General features: G+C 24.9%; 1 protein-coding gene across 3 annotated transcripts; it reads left to right on the top strand.

Annotated features, from left to right (window-relative positions):
* The first annotated feature begins 4,572 nt into the window (after positions 1 to 4,572).
* On the top strand, positions 4,573 to 26,185 carry LOC112706268 (uncharacterized). Of its 3 annotated transcripts, none has more exons than XM_072200086.1 (16): positions 4,573 to 4,695; positions 5,044 to 5,178; positions 5,328 to 5,449; positions 5,561 to 5,620; positions 11,737 to 11,859; positions 12,199 to 12,318; positions 12,728 to 12,869; positions 14,353 to 14,535; positions 15,959 to 16,114; positions 16,733 to 16,839; positions 20,671 to 20,761; positions 21,739 to 21,880; positions 22,926 to 23,082; positions 23,776 to 23,892; positions 24,443 to 24,569; positions 25,926 to 26,185. In XM_072200086.1, the coding sequence occupies exons 1-16, from the start codon at positions 4,693 to 4,695 to the stop codon at positions 26,166 to 26,168; spliced, it is 2,028 nt and encodes a 675-aa protein (XP_072056187.1). In that variant the 5' UTR covers positions 4,573 to 4,692; the 3' UTR covers positions 26,169 to 26,185. The 3 variants fall into 3 exon arrangements, with proteins under 3 accessions (XP_072056187.1, XP_025613260.1, XP_072056188.1); XM_025757475.3 differs by having other exon boundaries at positions 4,607 to 4,732; XM_072200087.1 differs by having other exon boundaries at positions 4,612 to 4,732; positions 5,108 to 5,178.
* Positions 26,186 to 26,399: the final 214 nt, after the last annotated feature.

The following is a 26,399-nucleotide window of genomic DNA, read 5'->3' as shown; positions in this document are numbered from 1 at the left end:
CTATGCTTCTTTTGAAAAGAGTTTGTTTGTGTACAATCATCATTAAATAATTTCGGTTCATTCAGAATTTAATTTTTGATTCATTCTGGATGTAATTTCGGTTCATTTGAAATTCAATTTTATTTGTGTGCCTTTTTTCGAACACAATCATTAAGTAATTTTGGTTTATTCTGGATTTAAATAAAGTGCACTTGGTCTATGCTTGTTTTAAAACGAGTTTGTTTGTGTATCATCATCATTAAGCAATTTTGGTTCATTCGAAATTTAATTTTCACTTCATTTTGAATGTATTTTCGGTTAATTTTTGAGTGAATTAAGGTATATTTCGGCTCGTTGTTCTGTACAATTCAAAACTCTTCCTTTCTCATCTTTTATTACTGCTTCTTCTTCTTCTTCTTCTTCTTCTTCTTCTTCTTCTTCTTCTTCTTCTTTATTTTTTTCTTCTTCATCTTTTTCTTATTTCATTTTATTATAATTTTTGTTTCACTTTCTTGAAAGGAATAAAACCAAGAAAAAGAGAAGAAAAATCAAATAAAGAAGAAGAAGAAATACATAATGCTGCAAGATCATCAAAGAGAGGAGGAGAAAAAGTAAAAAATGGGTTAAGTACAATTTTAGTCCCTAACGTAGAGACCAAAAAATTTTTTGTCCCTATCCTTATTTCGCATATAAAATCGTTCCTAAAGCTCGTGTTGCTTTTAAAATGGTCCCTCGGACAATTATGCCCCTCAGTTCGTTAATGTCCGTTATTGAATTTTTATCAAATAATAATAATAGTAACAACAACAACAATGATCAAAACAAATAAAAAAGGGATTGTTGTGTGTAAAGGAAAATAAGATCATTTTTTTCGAAAGCTCAGAGGAAGGAAGCAGCGCTAGGGTTCAACAAAGCAGAGGAAGGGTTCAAAATGGCTGCATCAATGGCTTCCTAGAGTTCCAGATCGTGTCGAGTTTGTTCACCTGTGAAGGAGTTGGTATGTGGACATGGAGACAGGCCAATTCTACAAACCTCAATGACGAAGGATAACCTAGGCCGAAGATTTTAGGGTTGCGTATACTATGAGGTATGTTGTCATGATATTACCCTGGTATAGTTGAATCATGCAAGAACAATCAGAAGCAGCCAGATCCACAACAAATTTATCTAGCCCACACATCACCACATACTTACTAGCAGCTGACCAATATGGCCTCCAGTCCCTAGCAAATTTTGCCCTTTTTTTTTCCAATTTCTTCCTAATTATTGGTATGATATTACCCTGGTACAGTTGAATCCTATCTCTATTGGCAGCCCATCTAGTCATTAGATACACCCCAATGTCCTCTAACACAATTGGTTTTTCTCTTGCCTCAACTATGACAGCATTAAAACGTTCACTCATGTTATTAACAAGGGATTAGAGTCACATTTTGAATGAAATGTAAATATAGAACGGGACCGAAATCTGGGTAGAATGCCGTTCAAGTGTCGAAATGCCCCCTCATTCTTGAGTCTTAGTGATTTCATCTCCTTATCCCAATCCTTCCAATGAGTTGACTTTGCACATTGCCACATTCGGTTCTTCAGCTCCAATCCAGATAATTTCTTCCTGAAATTGTTATACAGATGCCTCACGTAGAATCTGTTGTCCACCCCTAAAATGACCTCCTCAAAAGCTGGTAACAAACCCTACAAAATGAAGGTGAGCATGCCAATGTTAGTCCAGTAGTCATTGTTTTTTAATTTCAACCAATAGGCTTTCTGCAAACAAAATACTAATGTCAAATTAATCATTACCTTCTGCTGATCAGACATGAATGTGCATCTTTCAATTTTTTCTTATCCCAAATCATCAGCAAGATAGTGTAGAAACCAAACCCAGGAGTCCTTTGTCTCAGCTTCAACTACCGTATAAGCAATCGGAAGGATCTGGTCATTGGTGTCTCCAGCCACCCTGAGGAGTCTTTAAGAAGCACCCATCCAAACTAATAAAGGGTCTACAATGTTGGAAGCTTTTCTTGCATGCATCAAAGCATACATACAATCTCTGGAATACACAATAGTTCATCAAATCTGGGTTCTGGATCTCCTGAGCAAAATCCAGGGACCGAATCGACAATGGATGAACCCGGATTAGCTTTTAGAAGTTTAGCACAATAATCATTAATCCTCTTATACTGCTCCTAAATCTAGCTTAGTGCCTCGTGCTTGGTTTTGGCTGCCATGGATTTGGTCACAGTCAGATTCCACTTCTTGTATGCCTTTGCCACCAACTCCTATTCTAGGATTAGACTCCACCTTCTTCTTAAACTGGTTGCCTAGCCATTTGGAGTGCATTATGCCAACTCTGTGTGTTTGCATGCAAGTGTGTTGCAGATTCATGCTCTTTAATTGCCATGTTGACTCATCCCTAACCCTGTGTGCATAGAGCCAAAAAGGGCCAGTCTTTCTAACAAAAAACCCTAACCCTCACCAAGTTACACTTCTTAAACTTGATACTTCTAGATGTATGAACTGCATAAGCCAAAACAGTGTCCTTAAATTATTGCCTAGATATATAAAGTGTTCCTACCTCCCATCTATAGTTGGTCATGTCCTTTTCACGTTTATGAACTGGAAACCTTTAACCCCCCACGATATGATCCATCATCAGCATCCTCCTCAGGATCATCATTCTCCACCTCATCTCCACCAATCATATGGTTTATTTCCAATTCATCACTATCTGCCCCTTTCTCATCACTTAGATGACTTGTCCCAATCCCTTTTTCCTTGGTAGCAGTATCTTTCTTTGGCATATAATTAGTTTTTCTAAATCCACTGTCATATTCATACTCATCCTCACTATTAGTGAAGTGTATGTCACATGCACTGTCCCCCTCCTCATTGGATGGCAAATATTCGAGGTCATCACTGTCTTCATCACTGGTTTCACGTCGATCTCCTCCAATCTGTCCTCCACCTACTAACTCTTCTGAATCTCTCTCATTATGTGCCCCGCTTCCCTCAACTACTTCAGTCACATGGTCATCAAAAACAACTATATGAAGACCAGCAGCATTACGTTCCTCACTTTCAACACCCCCAACTACTCCCCCTACGTCAATGTAATCCACTTTCGGACCCCTCTGCATCCCCAACATCATGGACCACAAACAACTATACCAAGCCCCTCATCCCAACTATTTTGTACATTTCAATTGCATTTGAGTCACCTTTCAACATCTTCAAGTTATTCTCCGAATCATCCACAGTTGGATCTTTATACCATAATGCTCCAATGTTGGACTGCAAGTATCCAAACTATCTTATCTCTTCATAAGCCTCAAACACAGACCACCGATCGCCATCAATGTCTTCGATAATTATAGTTTGTCCCTTCAAATACTTAAATACCCCGTCCTCATATCCGAATGCACCACCATGATACACCCTCATGTTAATATACACCATCTTCTGCTTAAACAACCATGTTATTCAACACAATACATTACTACAACAAAGAAGAATGAAAAGAAATAGATCATCATAAACCCTAGCTTTAGCAACAGTCACTGAAGCCTACATTAAACCTTAAACAGCTCAAAGGCAGCAACATTGTTGTCAACCTCAAACCCCCCAAATACAATAAACAGATGATGTGAAGTGACAATGCACGGAAAGAAATCATACCTCAACAACCACTGTTTGTAGCGATGAAGATGGGTCACGAATGTCACACCACACCGACGGTGGAACTTCCAACAACCAAATCTCTTCAACTACTATTGTAGACTCTCTTCGCAGGAACGATTTTTAGAGTTTCACACAAATGTTTCAGATACCAATTGTGTTCAGGAACATTGTGAGTTATTTGAGGAGTAGAAAATAATTTCACGGAAATGAAATTAAGGGAAACAAACCACGGGGCAAAATTGTCTTTAAAAGTTATTTTTTTGTCAGAAAGGACCATTTTAAAACTAACACGAACTTTAGGGACGATTTTGTATGCAAAATAAGGTTGGAGACGAAACAAATTTTTGACCTTTACGTTAGGGACTAAAATCGTACTTAACCCTAAAAAAATGCAGCAACAACAACAACAACAACAAAAGAATGACGATGAGAAAACACACCAAGAAGAAGGAGGAAGAGAAACGCAAAGAAAAAGATGACGACGATAACGTAAAGTCTCGCGCGTATAATCACACTCTTTTAATGAGTGATTTTTGTTGGTGTTGAATCTACTTAGTTGAACTTAGATGCCAATAATACTTGAATGTGTAACAAATCTGTATTCTTTAATTCATGACATACATGATTAATAAATGTTGAGAAGTATACATATAATGAATAAAATTTTCCAAGGATTTAATGATAACGTTACATGATTTTGCCGTGCAACCAACGAACATCACAACACGTCTTCATTTCATTCGATGTACTCTTTCTATTTCCATCATTTTCTAATTATTACTAATTATAACATAACCATGTTTTTTTCAATCTATAAATCATGTAGAGAGGTAAGATTGCAGCATCAAATCAAATCCCTCACTACTATTTCACCAAAGGGGCTATGTCATACAATTCCTTTATTTTGTTTCTTATATTTAACCTTTTCCTTTACGAGGCTTCAAAAGTTGCATGCAAATTGAGAAGTGATGAGATTCCATCCATTTTGTCCCCTTGATATACCATATCCCATGATGCACTTTCAGAGCTTGTTCTATGGTTAGCCATGAATAATATCCATTAAATTTCTTTTGGGGTATAATCCACATTATTGATTAATGCTTTTATTTAGTAATTTTGATTGTGAAATTAAGAGTATTCTAAAAAGAGTTTAATTTTGATGCACTAATCGTGCGAAACGTTTTACACAAGCGTGCAATTATATCCGTTTTTTTATGATTATTCTAGTGATAAATATAAAAAATAGTTATTTTTACTGATTCATTACATAATTAGATATATATACGTGTAAAACTATTTTACACTAACAGTATATCAAAATTAAATTCTTCTAAAAATACTAGTTTGTTTGTCTAATTAGCTTAGTTTCTTCAACTACTTCTATAGGTTGCTAGTGAAGTCCAAATTGAAGGTGGCCAATATTGCTTCTTTGTTTTTGTCTTGTTGCTAGTGAGATATTTGCCGCCGGTGGCCGGATCCATGTCGTCGCAGGCAGTGAAGTTGCGTGTCGACGACAATTATGTGAGACATTATTAATTATTCTTTAATTAAGGATTGAATTTTGGATCCTCTCATGTTTTTCTTCTTTTTATTTATAGTTTTGAAGATAAATTGCTTTGATTTTATGGCAAATGTTAAATTAATTGAATTGAATTGAATTGGTTTGGTAGGTTGTGATGGACAATGGTATACTTGAAGTGTATTTATCCAAAAAGGGTGGATTTATCAGTGCAATACAATATAATGGTGTTGATAATTTGCTTGAAGTTCTTAATGAAGCACATGATAGAGGGTGAATGATGAGCTACAACTATATTAAACTATGTTTTTTTATTAAAAATTTTGGATATAAATTATTAATTTATATTCATATAATAATAATGAATGATATATATATATATAGGTATTGGGACATTGTTTGGAATGAAGCAGATAGCACAGGAACAACCGGGATATATGAAAGGTTCGTCATGAATTCATAATTAGCTTTCATCTTTTACATTATTATTATTATTATTGTTATTATTATTATTGTTATTATTATTATTATTAATGCTAGTAATATTTCTCTCATGTAAGACAAATTAAATTAAATATAAGAATAATATATATTCTATTTCATTTGCTAATTATTATTTAATTTACTCAATTATTTTTCCCTAGTTTATCAGGATCTTAACATTAATAATTAATTACTTGTTAATTAGAATCAATATATGGGAATTGGACACTGCCGCAAAACTTTTTGTTTTCCTTTCTAAAAACTTAAGTGATTGGAGGTAGAATTACATTTAGGGAGCCACTCACAGATAAACACATTAAAAACAATTTTTTTTAAAGATATCTTTTAGTAATTAAATTCAATATATATAACTGATTAAATTATATTATTTTTGTTAAAATTAGATCAGATAAATTGATTTGATCAAAAAATTAATAAATTAAATCTTAAACTGGTCTAAATTAATATTTTTTATAGAAAATGACTACAATACTCTTATTATAGAAAATGATAAAATATTCTTATATATATTAATTTTGAGAACCATAAATCCTAACCTTTCTCTTCTCTCTAAGTCGTCATGAGGTTAAGATTTAGGGTTATATATATGATTATTTTATTCATTTTTTATAATAAGGGTATTGTATTTTTTTATTAAAAAATATTAATTTATATCTATTTAAAATTTAATTCATCGATTTTTCGGTCAAATAAATTTGTTCGATCTAATTATGACAGAAATAATACGCTTTAATCGATTACATATATTAAATTTTAATTGTTAGAAAATATTTTTAAAAAATGACATTTTAGATATCTTTATCTGAGTGGCTCCTTTATAGAATATAACTCTCGTGCAAAAATTATTTTTGAGACCAAAGTAATGTAAACAATACGTACGTAGATTCACTTGTGATAAATTCAATTTTCTATAGAAGAATGTGGCAACAAATTATATTTATGTGTCTTCCAAAAGAATAAAGAAGATGGAACTTGAATTGGAAGGAAATAACTTGCAACATAAGAATCACACTATTTGATATGAGAAGGTTTTCGTGAAAGAAATGTAAGAATGTTGTCGTATTAACTAATCAAAAGTGGTGATGAAAAATGCTACAGTTTGAAGACTACAATTGGCGATAAGCTAAGGGTATATATGTGTATGAAAAATTGCATGACAATCCATTTAGGTGAAACTGATAGTTATTAAACTATAAATAAATATTATATTAAATTATTTTTATAAAAATATTCATGTAAATAATAATAATCTTAGTAATAATAAATAGATGTAATATACCATCAATGTTATATGGAGGCCACTCAGATAAAGTCGCTTAAAACGTCTTTCTTTAAAGATGTTTCCATGTTGTGTTTTAATTGGTTTCTGTATAATTCATTCGGTATTCCTCACCACATATTATTAAATTCTTCAAAAGATTTTCTTTCTAAAAATAATAAAAAAATATTTAATTTGGACTAAAACAAAAAAGATAATAGATCAACTATTAGATTTTTTTAAAAGATTATTTACATAAAAAAATATATCACATTCATAAAATATATATATATATATATATATATATATATATATATATATATATAACAAGCTCTTAAAATTTTTATAAATAAAAAAATAATTAATTTTTATTCGTATAATTTTTAAAACAATTACTATATTATTATTATATTATAGATTAAAATTTACTCATTTAAATTTTGTTTTTATTTTTAATATAAGCATTAGAAATAAATAAATTTTTTATAACAAGATGTAATGTAACAAAATATATATAATATTAATTAGTTTTTAAAAATTCTGAAAAGATGATTTTTTCTAATAAAGTATTATTTAAAAATTAACATTATAAAACTAATTTCAACCAATATGATATAATAGGTTATTAAATATATTTAATACAAAACACATTGAATATAAATTTTTATTGAGTTTAAATTTTAAATAATTTTTAATTGAATTTCAAAAATTTTTATTTTAAAGAGTTAGAATATTTTAACATTATTTTTTCGTATCTTTTTAATTGAGTCTTTGATTTTTTAAATTATAAACCTTATTTATAATTAAGAGTAATGTTTTAACACCACCAATTAGTCACACATATAAAAGTACAAGAATAATTCTATTGTCATAATTATAATCTAACTTTATAAGCAATACAATACAATGAAACTATATATAAGTAATATAACTAAATTTTATCTACATTTATAGTCATATTTCATAAATAATATAATTAAATTATATTTATGTTTATAATTAAAATATAAATAAAAATAAAAAAATTATCAGGATGGTTAATTTTTTTTCTTCATAATTTTTTTATTATTTTTGTTGTGAAAAATTTAATTATTTTAATAATTAATTATTTTTTAAAAAAGATAATTAAATAACACAAAAAAGTCTTATTAAGAGTAATTTATTTATATATGATTCAAAAATAATTGAATAATTATATACGGTAAAAAATTAATATTATTAAAAAATAAAAATAAAATTTATTTTAAAATTAAAAATAAAATTAAAAATAAAATTAAAAATAAAATTAAAAATTATGGTTTTTTTTCCAAAATTTATCTACGAGTAATTCTATAAATATTTTATGATGAATAAAAATATTAAACTTGTACTAAAATTTATTCTAATAAAATTTATTTTTATTCTACTAAACGTTAAATAAACTATTGAAAATAATTTTGTTTCCTCCATTAGAGAAGAATGATAAACTTCCATACTTCTATTATATTATGGCAATAATTTGACCTGTTATTTTTTAATGTACATAATAATAATAATAATAATAATAATAATAATAATAATAATAATAATAATAATAATAAAATAAGTATATCACAGTAAAAAAGGAAGCCTATCACCAAATAATTTATCATCCGAATTATATATGGATCAAATTGATAATATGAGGGCTAACACTACAAAAATCGATAACAAGGTTTGGGACTTACAAAACCTTTCTTAAGATCATAGAAAAAAAAGGTTTATATTTATGTGATATATAAAACAATTATCATATTATTATTATTATTATTATTATTACATTATATATATATATATATATGAGCAAAAAAAGTCCAACTATTTTAAAGTAAAATTTTTTTTTAATATTTGATTAAATATTCTTGTATTTAGTACTTTTTTTTGGCACTTCCTCTTAGTTAAAAATATAATCATTATAATTTTTTAGTTATTATTGCTAGGGGTGTTTACAGATAGGATATGGCTGAAATTTCAATCCAATCCGCACTAAACTCATTAGATCAAATTCGATATTCGCACTTTTTATGTTTGGATCATATATCAAATATATCCATAAAATAAAAAATATTAAAAAATTTTATTTTTATAAAAAAAGTCAATAATTTTTTTTGTTTACTTTTTTAAACATATTTACTTCTATCTAATTAGAGTGTGGATCCGATTCGATCCAATCCGATCATCTTACAGATCAGATCATATCCTCAAATTACATATCAGATACGGATAAATACTGTGGATTTATATGGATATGATCTAATCTATGAACACCCTAACTACTACTATAGGTTCATTGTTGCAAAAGAATGTTTCTTTTATTATAAATCATTATTAGATCTTAATTACCATTAAAATAACTTAATTGTCAACAAAGAGATAATACTTATTGGTCTCTGAAATTATGTTCGTATTTCAATCTATAGTTGTAAAAACCGAATTGGATCGGCTGGTTCGACCGAAAAACTAGTGAACCGGACTAGAATCGATTCAGTTTACTTCTTGGACCGTCTAAGGAATAAAAACGGTGTTAACCTGTAAGAACCGGTCTAATCGAACTGGTCTGCTTGAAAAAATTTTTAAAATGTATCCACAAGGTCTCGAACCAAGAACCTTGAAGTAAAAGCAACATCTACTTGTCACTTAGCCATTGCACTTCTAAGTACTATATTTGACAAATACTAATTATATAGTATACATAAATATCTAATTTAATTTAATTTTTGTTTTTTCTATTTTTAAAATTAATTATATTTTAATTATATACCATTATTAATATAAATATAAATTTCACTAAAATTTTATTAATTTACTTGATCTATTTTATTGTTAGTATTGTGATTAATGTTATTTATTTTGATGTTAGTGTTAAAATTTACTAATATTATAGTTAGATGATAGGCTTTGTGAATTAATTATTTTTTTATTGTGTCAAAATAAGATACTATTGTAGTATTAAAATTTTATGGTTTTTTTTATATTAGTTATTTTTAGAAGTTGAGACTTGATTCTTCATAAAATGTTAGTGAAGATATGTATTTCAAATTTAAGTTTTTAACTATTTTATATTTTATATTTACGTGAGACCGGTTTTATCGGTTCAATCAGTGATTTATCGATTGAACCAATAAACCAGTGAACCAGTAGTTTGACCGGTTCGATCACTGGTTTGGTTCTAACAACTATGTTTCAATCTAATTTCAAAAATTTTGATTTACTCAATTAGTCTCCCAACTTAATAGTTATGACTCACATTAGTTCCTAATCTTATTTTTGTCACTGTCTCACAAAATCGTTAACGACATGTTGAGATAGACTAACGACTGCTACATTATACATTCTAGCGACTATTTGATGTGACAATTGAAATTTTTTTACCTTTTTTTTTTCAACTAAACACTTAAAACCCTAATATGAGTCATGGATACCTAAGTTAAAAAATAAAACTAAGTAAATTGAAACTTTAAAAATCAGATTAAAACTCGAATATAACTTCAAAACAGACTTTAACTTATGTAGTGATTAATTTAAATGAGAATCAAATAAATCAAAATTCAACATAATTTTTATCAATGTTTTCAAATTCGAAATTTCTATACCAAAATTAACTAGGATTTTTCTTTAAATTAAAAATTTAATGAAATAGTGACTTTAATTATCTTAACTAATGTCCTAATTAATTACTTTTATATCTTAAGAAAACTATATATGAGAAGAAAATAATTAATTTGTCTACTTTAATAAATAGTTATTTTACTAAAATAAAAGAAACTAATTTTTTAGAATTTTTTAAGATCTAATTAATATTATATATATTTTGTTACACTATATTTAATTATAAAAATTTTATTTATTTCTAATGTTTATATTAAAAATAAAAAAAATTTAAATTAGTGAATCTTAATCTATAATATAATAATAATATAAAAATTATTTTATATATTGTACGAATATAAATTAATTATTTTTTTATTTATAAAAATTTTAAGAGGCTTGTTATATATATATATATATATATATATATATATATATATATATATATATATATATATATATATATATATATATATATATATATTGATGAATGTGATATATTTTTTATGTAAATAATTTTTTTAAAAAATCTAATAGTTAATCTATTACCTTTGTTTCAATCCAAATTAAATGTTTTTTATTCTTTTTGGAAAGAAAATTTTTGAGGAATTTAATAATATGTGATGAGGAACACCGAATAAATTATACAGAAACCAATTAAAACACAACATGGAAACATCTTTAAAAGACGTTTTAGGCGTCTTTATCTGAGTGGCCTCCATGTATATATATATAATGTCTTATATATTGAAGTAGTTAGTTGTGAGTTAATATTTAATTTGACTTTTGAAATTTAAGGTCGAATTTAATTTGATCATTAAAATTCTAATCAACTCAAATTGAGTTCCAAAATTTGTAACCGTAACTCGCATTAACTCTTGATCCGATTTTCGTTCACGATACGCTGATTTGATACGTTAACTTGTTGTAATTTAGATTTTTCGCTCAAGTTCTATATAATCAAGACTTATTAGAGTATTTAGAAGATTGATTACTGTTTTCAAATTAACATGTAATTTCAACATGTCAAAAATTATTTCAGAGACTAATACAAATTATTATTATAAATTTTAGAGTTTAAATTAAGTCAATTATAATTTTAGAAGTAAATTTAAATTCGATCTCAAATTTTAGAGGTAAATTGAATATTAAGTCGGTTGTTAATTGCGTGGCAAATTAATATCTCATGCAGGGTCGTGGGGACAAGTTATAAAGTTATAGTGCAAAATGATGAACAATTGGAGATTTCATTTACCAAAACATGGGATCGATCATCCATGGAGGAAAAGCAGTCTCCTCTAAATATTGACATTAGGTACCATTAAATTCATTCATCAATACATACATGGTCGCAACCATGTTTTTATAAAGCAAAATTAATTAAAAAGTATAATTTAGAACCATCTACATCTATTATTATGTGAATTTATACACGGTCGAGATTAAAATTTTTTTACATACATTTAATTACGTATTATTAAGATTATTTTTTATATTCATTACATAAAAGGCCATAAAAAAGGGAATATAATTGACCTAAAACTAAAATCATTATTGCACATATTTGAATTAACATGCGCACTTTTTTTTAAGATAAAACACATATCAGTATACAATGTTGAAGAAACATTTACCTTGTTTAAATTTTGTGCAGATATGTGATGCTACGCAATTCCTGTGGCTTGTATTGTTATAGCATCTTTGAACACCGAAAAGAATGGCCTGCTTTCAACGTACCTCAAATCAGAGTGGTCTTTAAGCTTCGAAAAGAAAAGTATGGTCTTAATTAGCCCTATTTTATTTCATTTTTAGAACAAGAAAATAAATAATCTGGAGTTTATAGTAATTATTTTTGGAAGCTTATTATTATGAATCTTCCTAGGGAGACAATGGAGTATTTGTACAATGTTTATAATAGGTTATTTATTTGGCCTAATATGAGTTAAAAAAATGAACATTTAGAGTAAAAAATACTACTAATTTCTCAAATACATTACACTCATACTATCCAGAATAACCATCCAGATACCAGAGATAATAAACATATGATATAATCGAACATTTCTAAACTCCTATTATATACATTGTACTGATCCTCTATTGGTTCCTATATTTTCTCTATTATTATTATTATTATTATTATTATTATTATTATTATTATTATTATTATTATTATGATGCAGGTTTAATTATATGGCTATAGCGGATAATAAGCAAAGGCTAATGCCTGTTCCAGATGACCGGTTACCAACAAGAGGAAGAACACTTGTTCCCCCTGAAGCTGTATTGCTTGTTGATCCTATTGAACCACACTTCAAGGGAGAGGTTTTTCTTTTATTCTCTTTTCTTTTTATTTCTTTCTTGGAAAGTGAAAATGATTTGAGAGACAGAGAGAATTGGATGATTCTAGGATAATAGTGTGACTATGGTTTTATTGCACGATTTCAATTTATTATAATGATTTATATAAATGGGTTTAACCGGTAATTTAGGTAGCGTTTGTTTTGAGATATTGAGATAGAGACCGAAATTTAATATCATATTTGTTGATTTAGAGACTGATATTAAAATTTCAGTATTTTAGTACCACAAAAAAATGAGGATACAGGAGACTAAAATTTTTAGAGATGGAGACTGAAATTTTAATAATATTTTCTACCTAAAATACCTTCATTTCAATTAATTAATTCCAATTTTACTCTTTGTACAAATTAAATTAGAATTTCATTCTTATTTCAATTTCTGTCTCTTAGTCTCTGTCTCTCAATCTCAGTCTTTCCGTTTCTATCTCTCCACCATACGCTACCTTAAAGCCTTTATATTGTGGTGCAGATCCTAGATATTAAATAAAACGAATATGCTTAATATTTCACTGAATATTCTAATTTATACGTGTTATATTTGATGCTATTGGTTTAGCCTTCTTGAACTCATGATATAGAACTCCATTGCTCTCATCTTTCATCGATCGAAATCGCATCAAGACATTCACTCCATTGACATAATCCATGAGTTCATGAGCTTCGATCAAAGCTTCAACTTGATCTCTCCATAGAAAATAGTTCTCTTCATTCAATTTGATGGAAATTAAAACTATAAAATTATGCACCACCATTGCTTGATTCACATTCTAATTTGTAACTGAGTTTGTTGCATTTTCCTCTAGCATTGCTTGAATTGGCTCTGCCATTGATATTTCTGAAGCTCTGATACTATGAAAATGGTACTAATGGTTTAGGAATGAGAGTAAGAGTTTGAGAGAGTTAAAGAGAAAGAAATTTGGATAATTCTAAAATTGTAGTGTGATTATGATTTCATTGCAAACTTTAGCTTATTACAATGGTTTATAATTTATATAGATAGATGTAACCGGTAACTTGCTATATAAGTCATCCTACAATAATAATTCTAACTACCTTTTTAACTGACTATAACAAACTCACTAACTGTTACTAATTACTTTATGACTTTATATCTTTTCAGAAAAAAAAAATTAGATGTAGAATCTTTAAGTTCGATTGATTTTTGACTTTTGTTTTTATTCTATGATATTAGTGTTATATTAAAATTTTAAAAATTACACCAATTATTGACTAGAATCTAATCATATATAAAGGGTATAAAAATCGATTAATTAATTTTTTATTAAACTTTTAAAATTGGTTAACCATAAAATAAATTTTGAAAAAAAAAACACCAAAGATAAAAACAGAAATCAATGAATTTGTGTAAAAAATCATTATATATAGCAGATATGATATTTGTAAAAGAATTTTAATAATTGGTTTAAATATGTTATTGATTTAAGGTGGATGACAAGTATCAATACTCAAGCAATAACAAAGATATTAAGGTGCATGGATGGATCAGCTCCAAATCTGAAACTAATCCTGCAATGGGGTTTTGGGTAATTATACCTACCAATGAGTTCCAATCAGGTGGCCCTCTTAAACAGAACCTCACCTCTCATGTTGGACCTATTAGTCTTGCAGTAAGTCTTTTTTTAATAAATTATATTCATTTTATATAAAATACTATCTATGTAGATTGATATATTATTTCATAATATTTACAATTACATTTTTAAGGAGGAGGATAGGAAGAATTCATGGTGAATTGTTTTGTGATTTATGAAATTTTGGAGTATATACGGGTCTTAATTTTAGAGAGATTTTTAGGAGGGAGTTATTTAGATAAAAACGTTTAAAATGTTTTTTGTTTTAAAATATTTTTTAGTAATTAAAATTTAATACATATAATTAATTAAACCGTATTATTTTTGTTAAAATAAGATCAGACAAATTAATTTGATCGAAAAATGGTGATTCAAATCTTTAGTCGGCCTAAATTAATATCGTTTTTATAGAAAATGACTACAATATCTTTATTATAAAAAATGACTAAAATATTCATATTATATATATATATATATATATATTTTTTATTTTGAGAATTCTAAATTCTAGTCATTTAATTCTCTGTCGTCATATGGTTACGATTTAGAGTTTTCAACAATATATATATATATATATATATATATATATATATATATATATATATATATATATATAAGTATTTTAGTCATTTTCTATAATAAGGGTATTATAGTCATTTTCTATAAAAAAATAATATTAATTTAGACTAGTTCAAGATTTGATTCATTATTTTTCGATCAAATTAATTTATCTGACTTAATTTTGATAAAAATAATACGATTTAATCGATTATATGTGTTAAATTTTAATTATTAAAATATATCTTTAAAAAAAGACGTTTTAGACGTCTTTATCTGAGTGACTCCCTTTTTAAAATCCCTTGTTAATCAAAAGGTAAACGATTGAGAATCTTAATTTATCTTTTTAAATATTCTCTTAACTTTTAAATAAAAAAAGTTTTTTTAATATTTTAAAAAAGTATTATATATATATATATATATTTAAATTTTTATAATTCTAAGTATTAGGAGGATAATGAAAAAGAGGAATTAAAATTTTAAATTATTACTCTAATTAAAATTAAAATTGTCGCTAATAAATCTCCAGAAATACAGAAGAGACATCTGATTTTTAAGTCTATTTGTGAGTTATTTACTTATTTTAGAACTTCCGTTATAAAATTCTGGCAAAATCACAACTTTTTTTAGAATAATATAAAATTTAATATAATAAATGAGAAAGTCTCAAAAACCGCTACTTTTATTAAAATTTAGTCAATATTTAATTATAAAAAAATATATATAATCTCATACTATTAAGTGTAATTTTATATTATTAAAAATATTAATAATAATTAATTAATATTTATAAATTACAAAATATACTCACCCTTAGAACTGATAATAAATTACTTCATTTAGTAGAACAGGGAGACCAAGATAAAATAACATGGTTGCTACATATTTTTGTATGTGACAGATGTTTCTGAGTTCTCATTACGCAGGAGAGGATGTTGTTATGAGAGTCCAAAGAAATGAGTCATGGAAAAAGGTTTTTGGGCCAATCTTTATTTATCTCAACACTTCATCAGAAAACCAAGTCCAACCATCACTATGGAAGGATGCCAAAGACCAGGTTGCTTTACCATATTTATTTTAGGTCGAATTGTGATAAATGTAATTTAAGCTGCGTTTGTTTATATGTATAGGATATTAAAACAGGAATACAAAGACACAAAATTATATTTAGTAGATAAAATAAGAATAAAATATTATATTTAAATATATTAAATTATTATATTTTGTATTAAGAAAATAAAAACATTAAAAAGAGATATAACTTATTTTTTTATTATTTCTATTAATTTTTCATAATCATATTTTTTTTCTAAATTTTTGTATGAAAAAAATAGAATGAATTAGTCTTTAACTTTCACAATTTATTCTAATTTATCACCAAATAAAATATAAGAACACTAATTTTTATATCTCTGTCATTTGTGTCTTGTCTTATTTTATTCTATTTTCAAGACCAAACACAATTTTAAGAACTTATTTAGTACAGACTTTTTTTTTTCAATAACTTGCTTAATATTTTTTTCTTAAAAACCTATAAATCTAAGTCAAAATTTTTCATGAATCTATTTTGTCATATTACATTAAATCAAATCATAAGGTATCATAGATATTATTTTATTCTACTATAACAAATGAATATATAGCAGTAACTAAAAGCAGGAAAAATGACATGTAGATGAGCAAAGAAGTTCAAAGCTGGCCCTATGATTTTCCAGCTTCAGGGGATTTTCATAAGTCCCACCAACGAGGCAGTGTTTATGGCACATTAAAAGTCCAAGACAGGTAATAACAATAAATTAGAGTTAATAATTAGTAGAAGTCATAATTTGAAGGCTATTCTGATTCACCTTCATGGTGGATGTTACAATACTCCCCTCATGTTTGGAGTTTTAAAACTCTTTTATATTATCAATATTGTAACGTGTGTTGGCACAATTTTCTAATAGGTATTTTATTAATAGAGCTTTTATTATATATTGAAAATTTCCTCAAATAATTAATGTCAACAATATTTTTTTTAAAAATTAATATTTAAAAAATTAACACTAACATAAAATTATATTTTTAAATAAAAACCATAAAATAATTATAAAATATTAATAGAATACGTTGCTGAATAAAACAAAAATTAAAAAAAACGTTGCTTATAAATTATTTTTATAAATTAATAATTTAATCTCCCATCTTTACTTATTAAGCAACATTTTTTTAATTATTGTTTTATTAGTGTTAATTTTTTTATTGAAATAAAATAAAAAATTATTGTTTCCATAACAATTCTTTTATTTTTATCTTTTAAGATTTATTTTGTTTTAAAATTTCATAAACTTATTACAGTCATACTGGTATATTTTTATTTTTATTAATTTAATTTTATTCACATAATTTAAAATTTTAAATTATAAAATCTTTAAATTAAAATTTAAATAAATATAATTTAATTAATAACTTAATTTAATTTAATAAAAATAAACGTATTTATATTATTATATTTATATGATTAATTATATTTATTCGATTTAAAAAAATAACTATTTAAAATCGTTAATTATAAATTAAAAAATTAATATACTCGTATTATTTTTAATACGATTATGTTTACAATACTCTCTAATAGTTTGGCAAATTAACCGTGTATAAAGTTTTTAATTATTTAATGAATCAATACTCTATATATTTTTATTTTTAAATTAATTTTTTGCAGTTAAAATTTTCATTATTTTCTTTATATTTATTTTACCGCTTCTGCTTTAAATATTAAAATCCTTTATATTTATTTTACTCCACGGCTCTCTTTCTCAAATTAAATAACTTTAATTTTAAAAAACTTTTAGTCTTTAATTTTAAAAAGAATAAAAATAAAAAATTATATTTAAATTTAAAAAGATAAAATTATCTTTTTTAAAAATTATAAAATATTTATTTAAATATTAATAAAATGACAAAAATATCTCTTTGGTATTGATCGTTGTTTACATGCATCAAAAGCTATAAATTTAAACAATAAAAATTATCTTAGGATTAAATTTATTTAAATGAATTAGAAAATAAAATTTTAAATTTTAAATTATCAAATATTCTTATAAATAATTTTATAAAGACAAAAATGTTCTTATAAAAATTAACACTGACTTACAAGCTCAAACAACCAATCTAACAACAAATTATATAATTTTTGTCTAACCCTAATCTCACTTTAATTATCATTCAATTTTTTATTTATATTTTTTTCTTTTATTTAAAAATCAAATTCTAATTTGAAATGATATCATTTAATAAAGAGTAAAGTATCATTTTTGTCCTCAACGTTTGGTGTAAGTCCTAAAATTGTTCCTAACATTTAAATCGTCTTATTGAGACAGAGACTAAGAGACAGAGACTCAGTATCATGTTTGTTGGTTCAGAGACTGGTACTAAAATTTCTGTCTCTATCCCTAAAATTTCAGTATTTCAGTACCTCCAAAAAGTAAGGACACAGCGGACTAAAATTTTTAAAGATGGAGACTGAAACTTTAATAATATTTTATACCTAAAATATTCTCATTTCAATTAATTAATTCCAATTTTATCCTTTGTACAAATTAAATTAGAGTTTCATTCTTGTTTTAATTTCTGTCTCCCACTTTGCACCAAACAGAATATTGAGATTTATTTCAATCTCTGTCTTTTGGTCTCTGTCTCTCAGTTTCAATCTTTTCGTCTCTGTCTCTCCACCAAACGCTACCTAACATTTCAAAATTGGCTCAATGTTGTCCTGCTATTAGGGATTTGTCCCAACGTTTTCGTCCTATTTACGTCCCTAACATTTTAAAATAGTCTCAATTTTGTCTCGTCGTCAATTCTGTTAACAGATCCCTAACGGCAGGACAACATGGAGCCAATTTTAAAATGTTAGATACTTAAATAAAACGATTTAAACATTAGGGATAACTTTGAGACTTATCCCAAATGTTGGGAACAAAAACAGTTTTTTACTCTTTAATAAATTTATAATGTTAAAATTTAAATTTGATTTTAAAAGACTAAAATGTACTTTCATATAATTTTAAATGATAAAAATACTCTTTAAATAGTTAAAGTTGTTTTATTAAATTAAAAATAAAAATTTGAATTTGAATTTTTTATCTTTGGTAAATAAAAAAAACAACACGAAAATGTGAATTTAAATTTAATTAATAGAATCAAATATATTATTTAGTATTAAGTTTAAATATTAAGATGTTCTTTTATAATTAGATTACTAAATGAGTTAGAAAGTAAAATTTTAAATTTTAATTTAAAACACTAAAATAGGAACAAAAATAGAATACCAGAACAATTAAAATAGGGACAAAAATTGAAGATAGTTTAAAAACATATCCGAATAGAATAATAAAAAATGATGAAGGAGATGTAACGTTAAACGAAACATCGGTCACGATAGTGAACGGTAGTGATAGATTTGGTTAGAAGTGAGATTTGAGAAAGAGAGCCATGGAGTAAAATAAATATAAAGGATTTTAATATTTAAAGCAGAAGCGGTAAAATAAATATAAAGAAAATAATGAAAATTTTAACTGTAAAAAACTAATTTAAAAATAAAAATATATAGAGTATTGATTCATTAAATAATTAAAAACTTTATACACGGTTGATTTACCAAACTATTAAGGAGTATTGTAAATATAATCGTATTAAAAATAATACGAGTATATTAATTTTTTAATTTATAATTAACGATTTTAAATAGTTATTTTTTTAAATCGAATAAATATAATTAATCATATAAATATAATAATATGAATACGTTTATTTTTATTAAATTAAATTAAGTTATTAATTAAATTATATTTATTTAAATTTTAATTTAAAGATTTTATAATTTAAAATTTTAAATTATGTGAATAAAATTAAATTAATAAAAATAAAAATATACCAGTATGACTGTAATGAGTTTATGAAATTTTAAAACAAAATAAATCTTAAAAGATAAAAATAAAAAAATTGTTATGGAAACAATAATTTTTTTATTTTATTTTAATAAAAAAATTAACACTAATAAAACAATAATTAAAAAAATATTGCTTAATAAGTAAAGATGGGAGATTAAATTATTAATTTATAAAAATAATTTATAAACAACGTTTTTTTTAATTTTTGTTTTATTAAGCAACGTATTCTATTAATATTTTATAATTATTTTATGGTTTTTATTTAAAAATATAATTTTATGTTAGTGTTAATTTTTTAAATATTAATTTTTTTAAAAAATATTATTGACATTAATTATTTGAGGAAGTTTTCAATATATAATAAAAGCTCTATTAATAAAATACCTATTAAAAAACTGTGCCAACACACATTACAATATTGATATTATAAAGGAGTTTCAAAACTCCAAACATTATCAGTTTGAGGTATTTATTAATCTTTTGATGATTAACTTAACAAATATACGACCTTTGAAAAATTATTTTGACTATTAATCCTATTAAATTATTCCATTCGTTCCAAAACTTTAAAGTGTAAAGGTCCAAATTAACAATGGTTTCTAGTGCCAAAAGATTTATATTATTGCCATAACAAAATTTTTTTGGTAGAAGAAAATAAATAAATAAGAAAGTGCACTTTCAGGTTCATAAGTGATCACCAGATATTGGCAGAAGGTGCATATATTGGTCTGGCACCACCAGGAGAACCTGGATCCTGGCAAACAGAATGCAAGGTTTGGATCTTTAATTTTCTAAAATAAATACTATTTTGATGATTATAGTTTAGTTTTAAAATTGAACTAGTTTTTTTTAGTAGTCTTTAATGTTACATTTAATATTAAAATTATTTTTAAAAAAAAAGATTTAATTACTTCGTCGGTTGTTATAGTTTCATCGAATTTTTAATTATATCCTTGTGTTTTTTTCTTTTTAATTGGATTCTGGTATCATATTAGATTTTGTAACTAAGTTCCTGACAAAAATATTGGAATTAACAGAATATTCGGTTAAACTATACAGAATATTTAATAAAGTATTAGATATATTCGTTTTATTTAACGGAATATTTCATTAATTCTAAAGTTTTTGTCACGCTAGGGACTTAATTATAAAATCTGATATGATATAGGAACTCAATCGAAAAGAAAAAAGGCATAAGAATTTAATTAAGAATTAGTGAAATTATAAAGATCAATAATTTAATTAAACAAAAAAAAATTTGGTGATAGAAAAGACGGTGTAAAAAAGATTTAGGAAATTAAAAAAAAAAGATATTTCTATCATGTGTTTAAAAGAATAAATTTTATACTAAATATAACATTGAGAATTATTTTAAACAAAAAAAAAACTAGAGACAATTTCGATTTTGATCTCAAATTTTAAATACCAAAACAATACCTTAATTTTCTCTAAGAAAAATTTGGAATATATAAATTTATTTGAATTGTTTATTATGTTTACATTTTTTTTTCGAAAAATACTACTTGTCTTTTAAAATTTAGTCTTTGGCCTGTCTTTTTAAAAACTTATTATTATTTAATTAATTTAAATATCCACTTTTATATACTAATTGTTCAAAAAATTAAAGAAGTTATTTTTTTATTTTTTCTCTCTTCTAAAAATTGAATAAAAAACAATATTTAAAGAATATCTAATTGTATTAAATCCTCATATATACTTTTCTTTTCTTTTTTTTTCTCCTTCGGTGCAGGGATATCAATTTTGGACTCAAACCAATAAAAGAGGCTTTTTCTCTATCAACAATATACACAGTGGGAATTACAATCTCTATGCTTGGATCCCTGGTTTCATTGGAGATTATTGTAACAATGTTGTCCTCACCATCAAGCCAGGTTTTATTTTTTCATATATTATTTTCTTTGGTAGTTTAGTAGACAGAAATATAGAGACAAACTGACACAATATATGTTTGACTATGGAGAGAAGTACATAGACAAAAAAGATTGGGTTCTCTTCAGATTAAATCATAACTAAATGATGTGTTTTACTGTTTTTTGAACTTTCAATTAAATTAGGACGTAGGAATATTTATTTATTTATTATTTTTTTAATTATTTAGTCACTTCAATTCGATGATGATTGATGAGGAATATAAAAATTTTTTCTATTTATTTATTTATTTATTATTATATTTTGTATTTTTATCTTCTTATTTTCTCATGTGTTTCTATTTTTCCCCCTTAATCAAACATTATTCTTGGCTAAAGAAGAGTTGCTAATCTATATTAATGCACTTCTTGCTAACTGAACAAATTTTAACTCTTTATTTTCTATATTTTATATTTTATATAATAATTTAAATTTAGAATTTAAAATGCTTTATTTTTTAACTTTTCTTTTTTATACCTATAATAGCCAATTAATTTTTAAAAAATACTGCATTTCTTACTTTTTGAGGATCATATTATTAGCATTCACCAACAAACTAACTCTTCTAAAGTTTGGTAAAATTCAATAGAATTCCTCTATATTTGTTCAAAGTGAAATTCACTCAAAGATAATGTTCTATACAGAGAAGAAGGGATCAATGTGATATTTTATGAAATATAAAAGTTTATACCTAAATTTAATTGAGGTTATAATAACATAATTTGTACTTAAAAATAAAGAGAAATGGAGTCAATTAGATTTTACTTAATTACTATTACCTTATTACTACTAATTGAGATATATTGAATAATCAGAATGTAAGGGTACGTTTGATTTGCCTTTTATTTTCTGTTTTTATTTTTAGTGTTTTTTATTTTAGGATTTTGTGAAAAAAAAATATTATTTTTGCTATTTTTTTCTTTATAAAATCTAAAAAACAAAAAATACTAAAAATAAAAATAAAAAATAAGAATACAAACTAAACACATTCTAATTCTAATAATGCAGGTAATAAAGTAAATGTCGGTGAGATTGTATATGAAGCCCCAAGAAATGGACCAACATTATGGGAAATAGGCATTCCCGATCGCACTGCAGCTGAATTTTATGTTCCTGATCCTAATCCAAATTACATTAACACACTTTATCTCAATCATCCAGATAGGTTCATCTCTATTTAATATATGAGCGAGTGTCGAAGAAACAAAAATATATTTGAGATTTTAAAATAGTTCGATACACCCAAAAAATTATTTATACAAGTCAAAATTATCATTTTTTAGGTTTAGTTACTGTGATAGTTTTTATAATTTTATTAAATTTATAATTAAATTTTTATTATCTTTTTTTCAATTGAATTTTTATTCTGGTTTTAATTAATTTTGTAATTAAGTTTTTTTTATTTTTTAGTATAAAAAATATTAGAGTTAACTGAATATTTTTTTGTAAATTGAAAATATCACAATTAAAAACTTAGTTAGATCTTTGATCACATATTTTTTTGAGAGAAATATTTTATTAATTTTAATATTTTTTATATGAAAATGACCTAATTAAAAATTAAAAATAATGTAAAATTCTAACTAAAAAAAATATAAGAATCTACTTACAAATTTAATAAAACTATATAAAATAATTAAACTTTTTTCTTATTTAACATTTTGTTAGTCTAAGATAAAATTACAATCATACACTATATATATATATATATATATATATATATATATATATATATATATATATATATATATATAATTGAAATGATAATTTTAACTTGTCTAAATAGTCTTTGAGGTGTATCAAACTATAAAATTTTTTACTAGCAACCATTAAAAACTGTTGACAAAAATTGTGGCAGGTTTAGGCAGCATGGATTATGGGAAAGATATGCAGATTTATATCCAAATGAAGATTTGATTTACACAGTTGGACATAGTGATTATACAAAACATTGGTTCTTTGCCCATGTTACCAGGTTCATTTATTATATATATATATATTTCATTTTTCTTAAAACAACATAGGATTGTGTTCTATAAGGTTCCGTTTGGTTAATGTCTATGTCCATCAGAGACATAGACTCCATCAGAGACATAGACACGGTGGTACATGTATACTATTTGTTTGTTGAGACATAAAATTTTAAAAGATACGGTAACACATAAATGCACATAAAAGACATATATTTAGTGTATCTCTTTCAAGCTGTGACACTAAGACACAATCTATGAGACACGGATTTTTTCAATTCTATTCCTAATTATTTTTTAAGATTTCAATCACTGTCTTTTATCTTTAACACTTGAGTTATTTTAATTTGAAGATAAAATAGACTTTTGAATTAAATATATGTGTCTTGTGTATTATCACCAAACATGTTATAAAATTTGTGTATCTTTGTGTTCATGTATATTTATGTCTTTGTGTCTATGTCTCTATTTTTTTTGAGACAACAACCAAACACTACCTAAAGGTAGCAGCAACATGAGACATGAAAACATTGTTGCATAAATTACTTATTACAGGAAGAGAGATGATGGCACTTACCATGGAACAACATGGCAAATTAAGTTCAAGCTTCATAATGTTCAGAAAAATGGAACTTATAAACTGCGACTAGCACTTGCAGCCGTTAATTTCTCCCAATTACAGGTTAAGAACCACATTAATTTAAGATTTAAATATACTACATCATTTTTTTTTCTTTTTCTTTTTTTTAGATTAAATAATATTACCTACAAGTTGAGTGATTTTTTTGACCGATTGCGGATTTGTCTTTAAATAAATAAAATTTACCCTTATATGCGCTTTTGAAACTATTTACATTTTTTATACTTTATTATTTGGAGATACTCTCGTAAAAACACTTAAAACGTTTTTTGTAATGACATTTATATTTTGCATTATTATTAAATGTATTAATGAATTTGTTATTTTAAATTTTTTAACAAATTAGAATAAAATCAATTTTTTTATAACAATAATAATAAACCTATTTTTTTAGAGATTTAATTATATTTTAAATTTTTTAGGAATTTAAATGTTCATAAAACAAAAAATTAGAGATATATTTGTCTTTTATCAAAAAGTTTAAAGATATTCAGTTTAGATTGTATAATTCAATCGAATTAAATTGGATCTAATAATTATAATACAAATAATTGGATTTATTATTATTGTTATAGTAAATTAATTTTGTTTTGATTTATTAAAAAATAAATTATTAATCAATTTAATAAAAATATCTAATAATAACATGACATATATAAACGTTTTAAAAAAAAAAGACATTTTTAAGATCCTTATTAAAATGGTCTTATTATTTTTCTCGTTATAACTGAAAATGAAATAAATATTTACATTACAAATGAGATAAATAACATGATAACTTTATATATATATAAAGGAGATACGTATAATTTATTTTATAAGCATATTTCGTTTATAAATGAGATAATAACAATGGTAAAGTAATTAGATATAAGATAAAAATATAAATTATTTGAAAATTACTTATAGTGGTAAATTTTTTATTTGTTTTAAAAAATCCCAAACTATGCAATTTTATCTAAATGCAGGAGTCATTAGTTGTGCAAATTAATTTTCTTAACTAATTTCCCATCTTTCTCAACATGAATTATTCGTTGAATGGTTTCACTTTCTTTTTAATGTGAAAATATTTGTCAGCCTAGAAATTGGTACTAAAATTTTAATTTTTATTTTCAAAATTTCAGTATTTCAGTACTTTCAAAAAGTGAAGACACATGAGATTAAAATTTTTTAGAATAAAAACGGAAACTTTAATAACATTTTATACCTAAAATACTCTTATTTCAATTAATTAATTTCAACTTTATTTTTTGTGTAAATTAAATTAGAGTTTCATTTTTATTTCAATCTCTGTCTTCCACTTTACACAAAATATAATATTAAGATTTAATTCTCAACTATCAATTTTACATAACTGCAAATTTCTATTTTTTTTATTTTTTATTTTTTACTTTAAAGGTTAGAGTGAATAATCCAAAAGAAGATCCACCAATGTTTACAAGTGGGTTGATTGGGAAGGACAACGCCATAGCTAGACATGGAATTCATGGACTCTATAGACTATACAACATTGATGTGTCATCTCATTTACTAGTCAAAGATGATAACATTATATATCTTACACAAACTATAGCTAATGGTCCCTTTCAAGGCATAATGTATGATTATATTCGTTTGGAAGCTCCTCCTTCTCATAAATAAAGAATGTTAATTTCATATTTTTGTTTGTTAAATATCAATGATTTCATCTCAAAATTTATTTATATATTTGTTTTTCTTGTACCCTATAATTTATAGATGAATACGCTTATATGCATGTGAGACTATATTTTGTGAGAACTTTATTAGAGATAAGTAGACAGCACCTTGCATTGTACCCTGTATAGTTTTTATATTCTCAATTTATTAATTGTGTGTTTATTCGTTTTAAAT

Source organism: Arachis hypogaea, chromosome 8 (assembly GCF_003086295.3).
Source record: "Arachis hypogaea cultivar Tifrunner chromosome 8, arahy.Tifrunner.gnm2.J5K5, whole genome shotgun sequence".
Lineage (NCBI taxonomy): Eukaryota > Viridiplantae > Streptophyta > Magnoliopsida > Fabales > Fabaceae > Arachis > Arachis hypogaea.
Note: the sequence above shows the minus strand (reverse complement) of the source record. Positions and strands in the feature narration are given on the sequence as shown.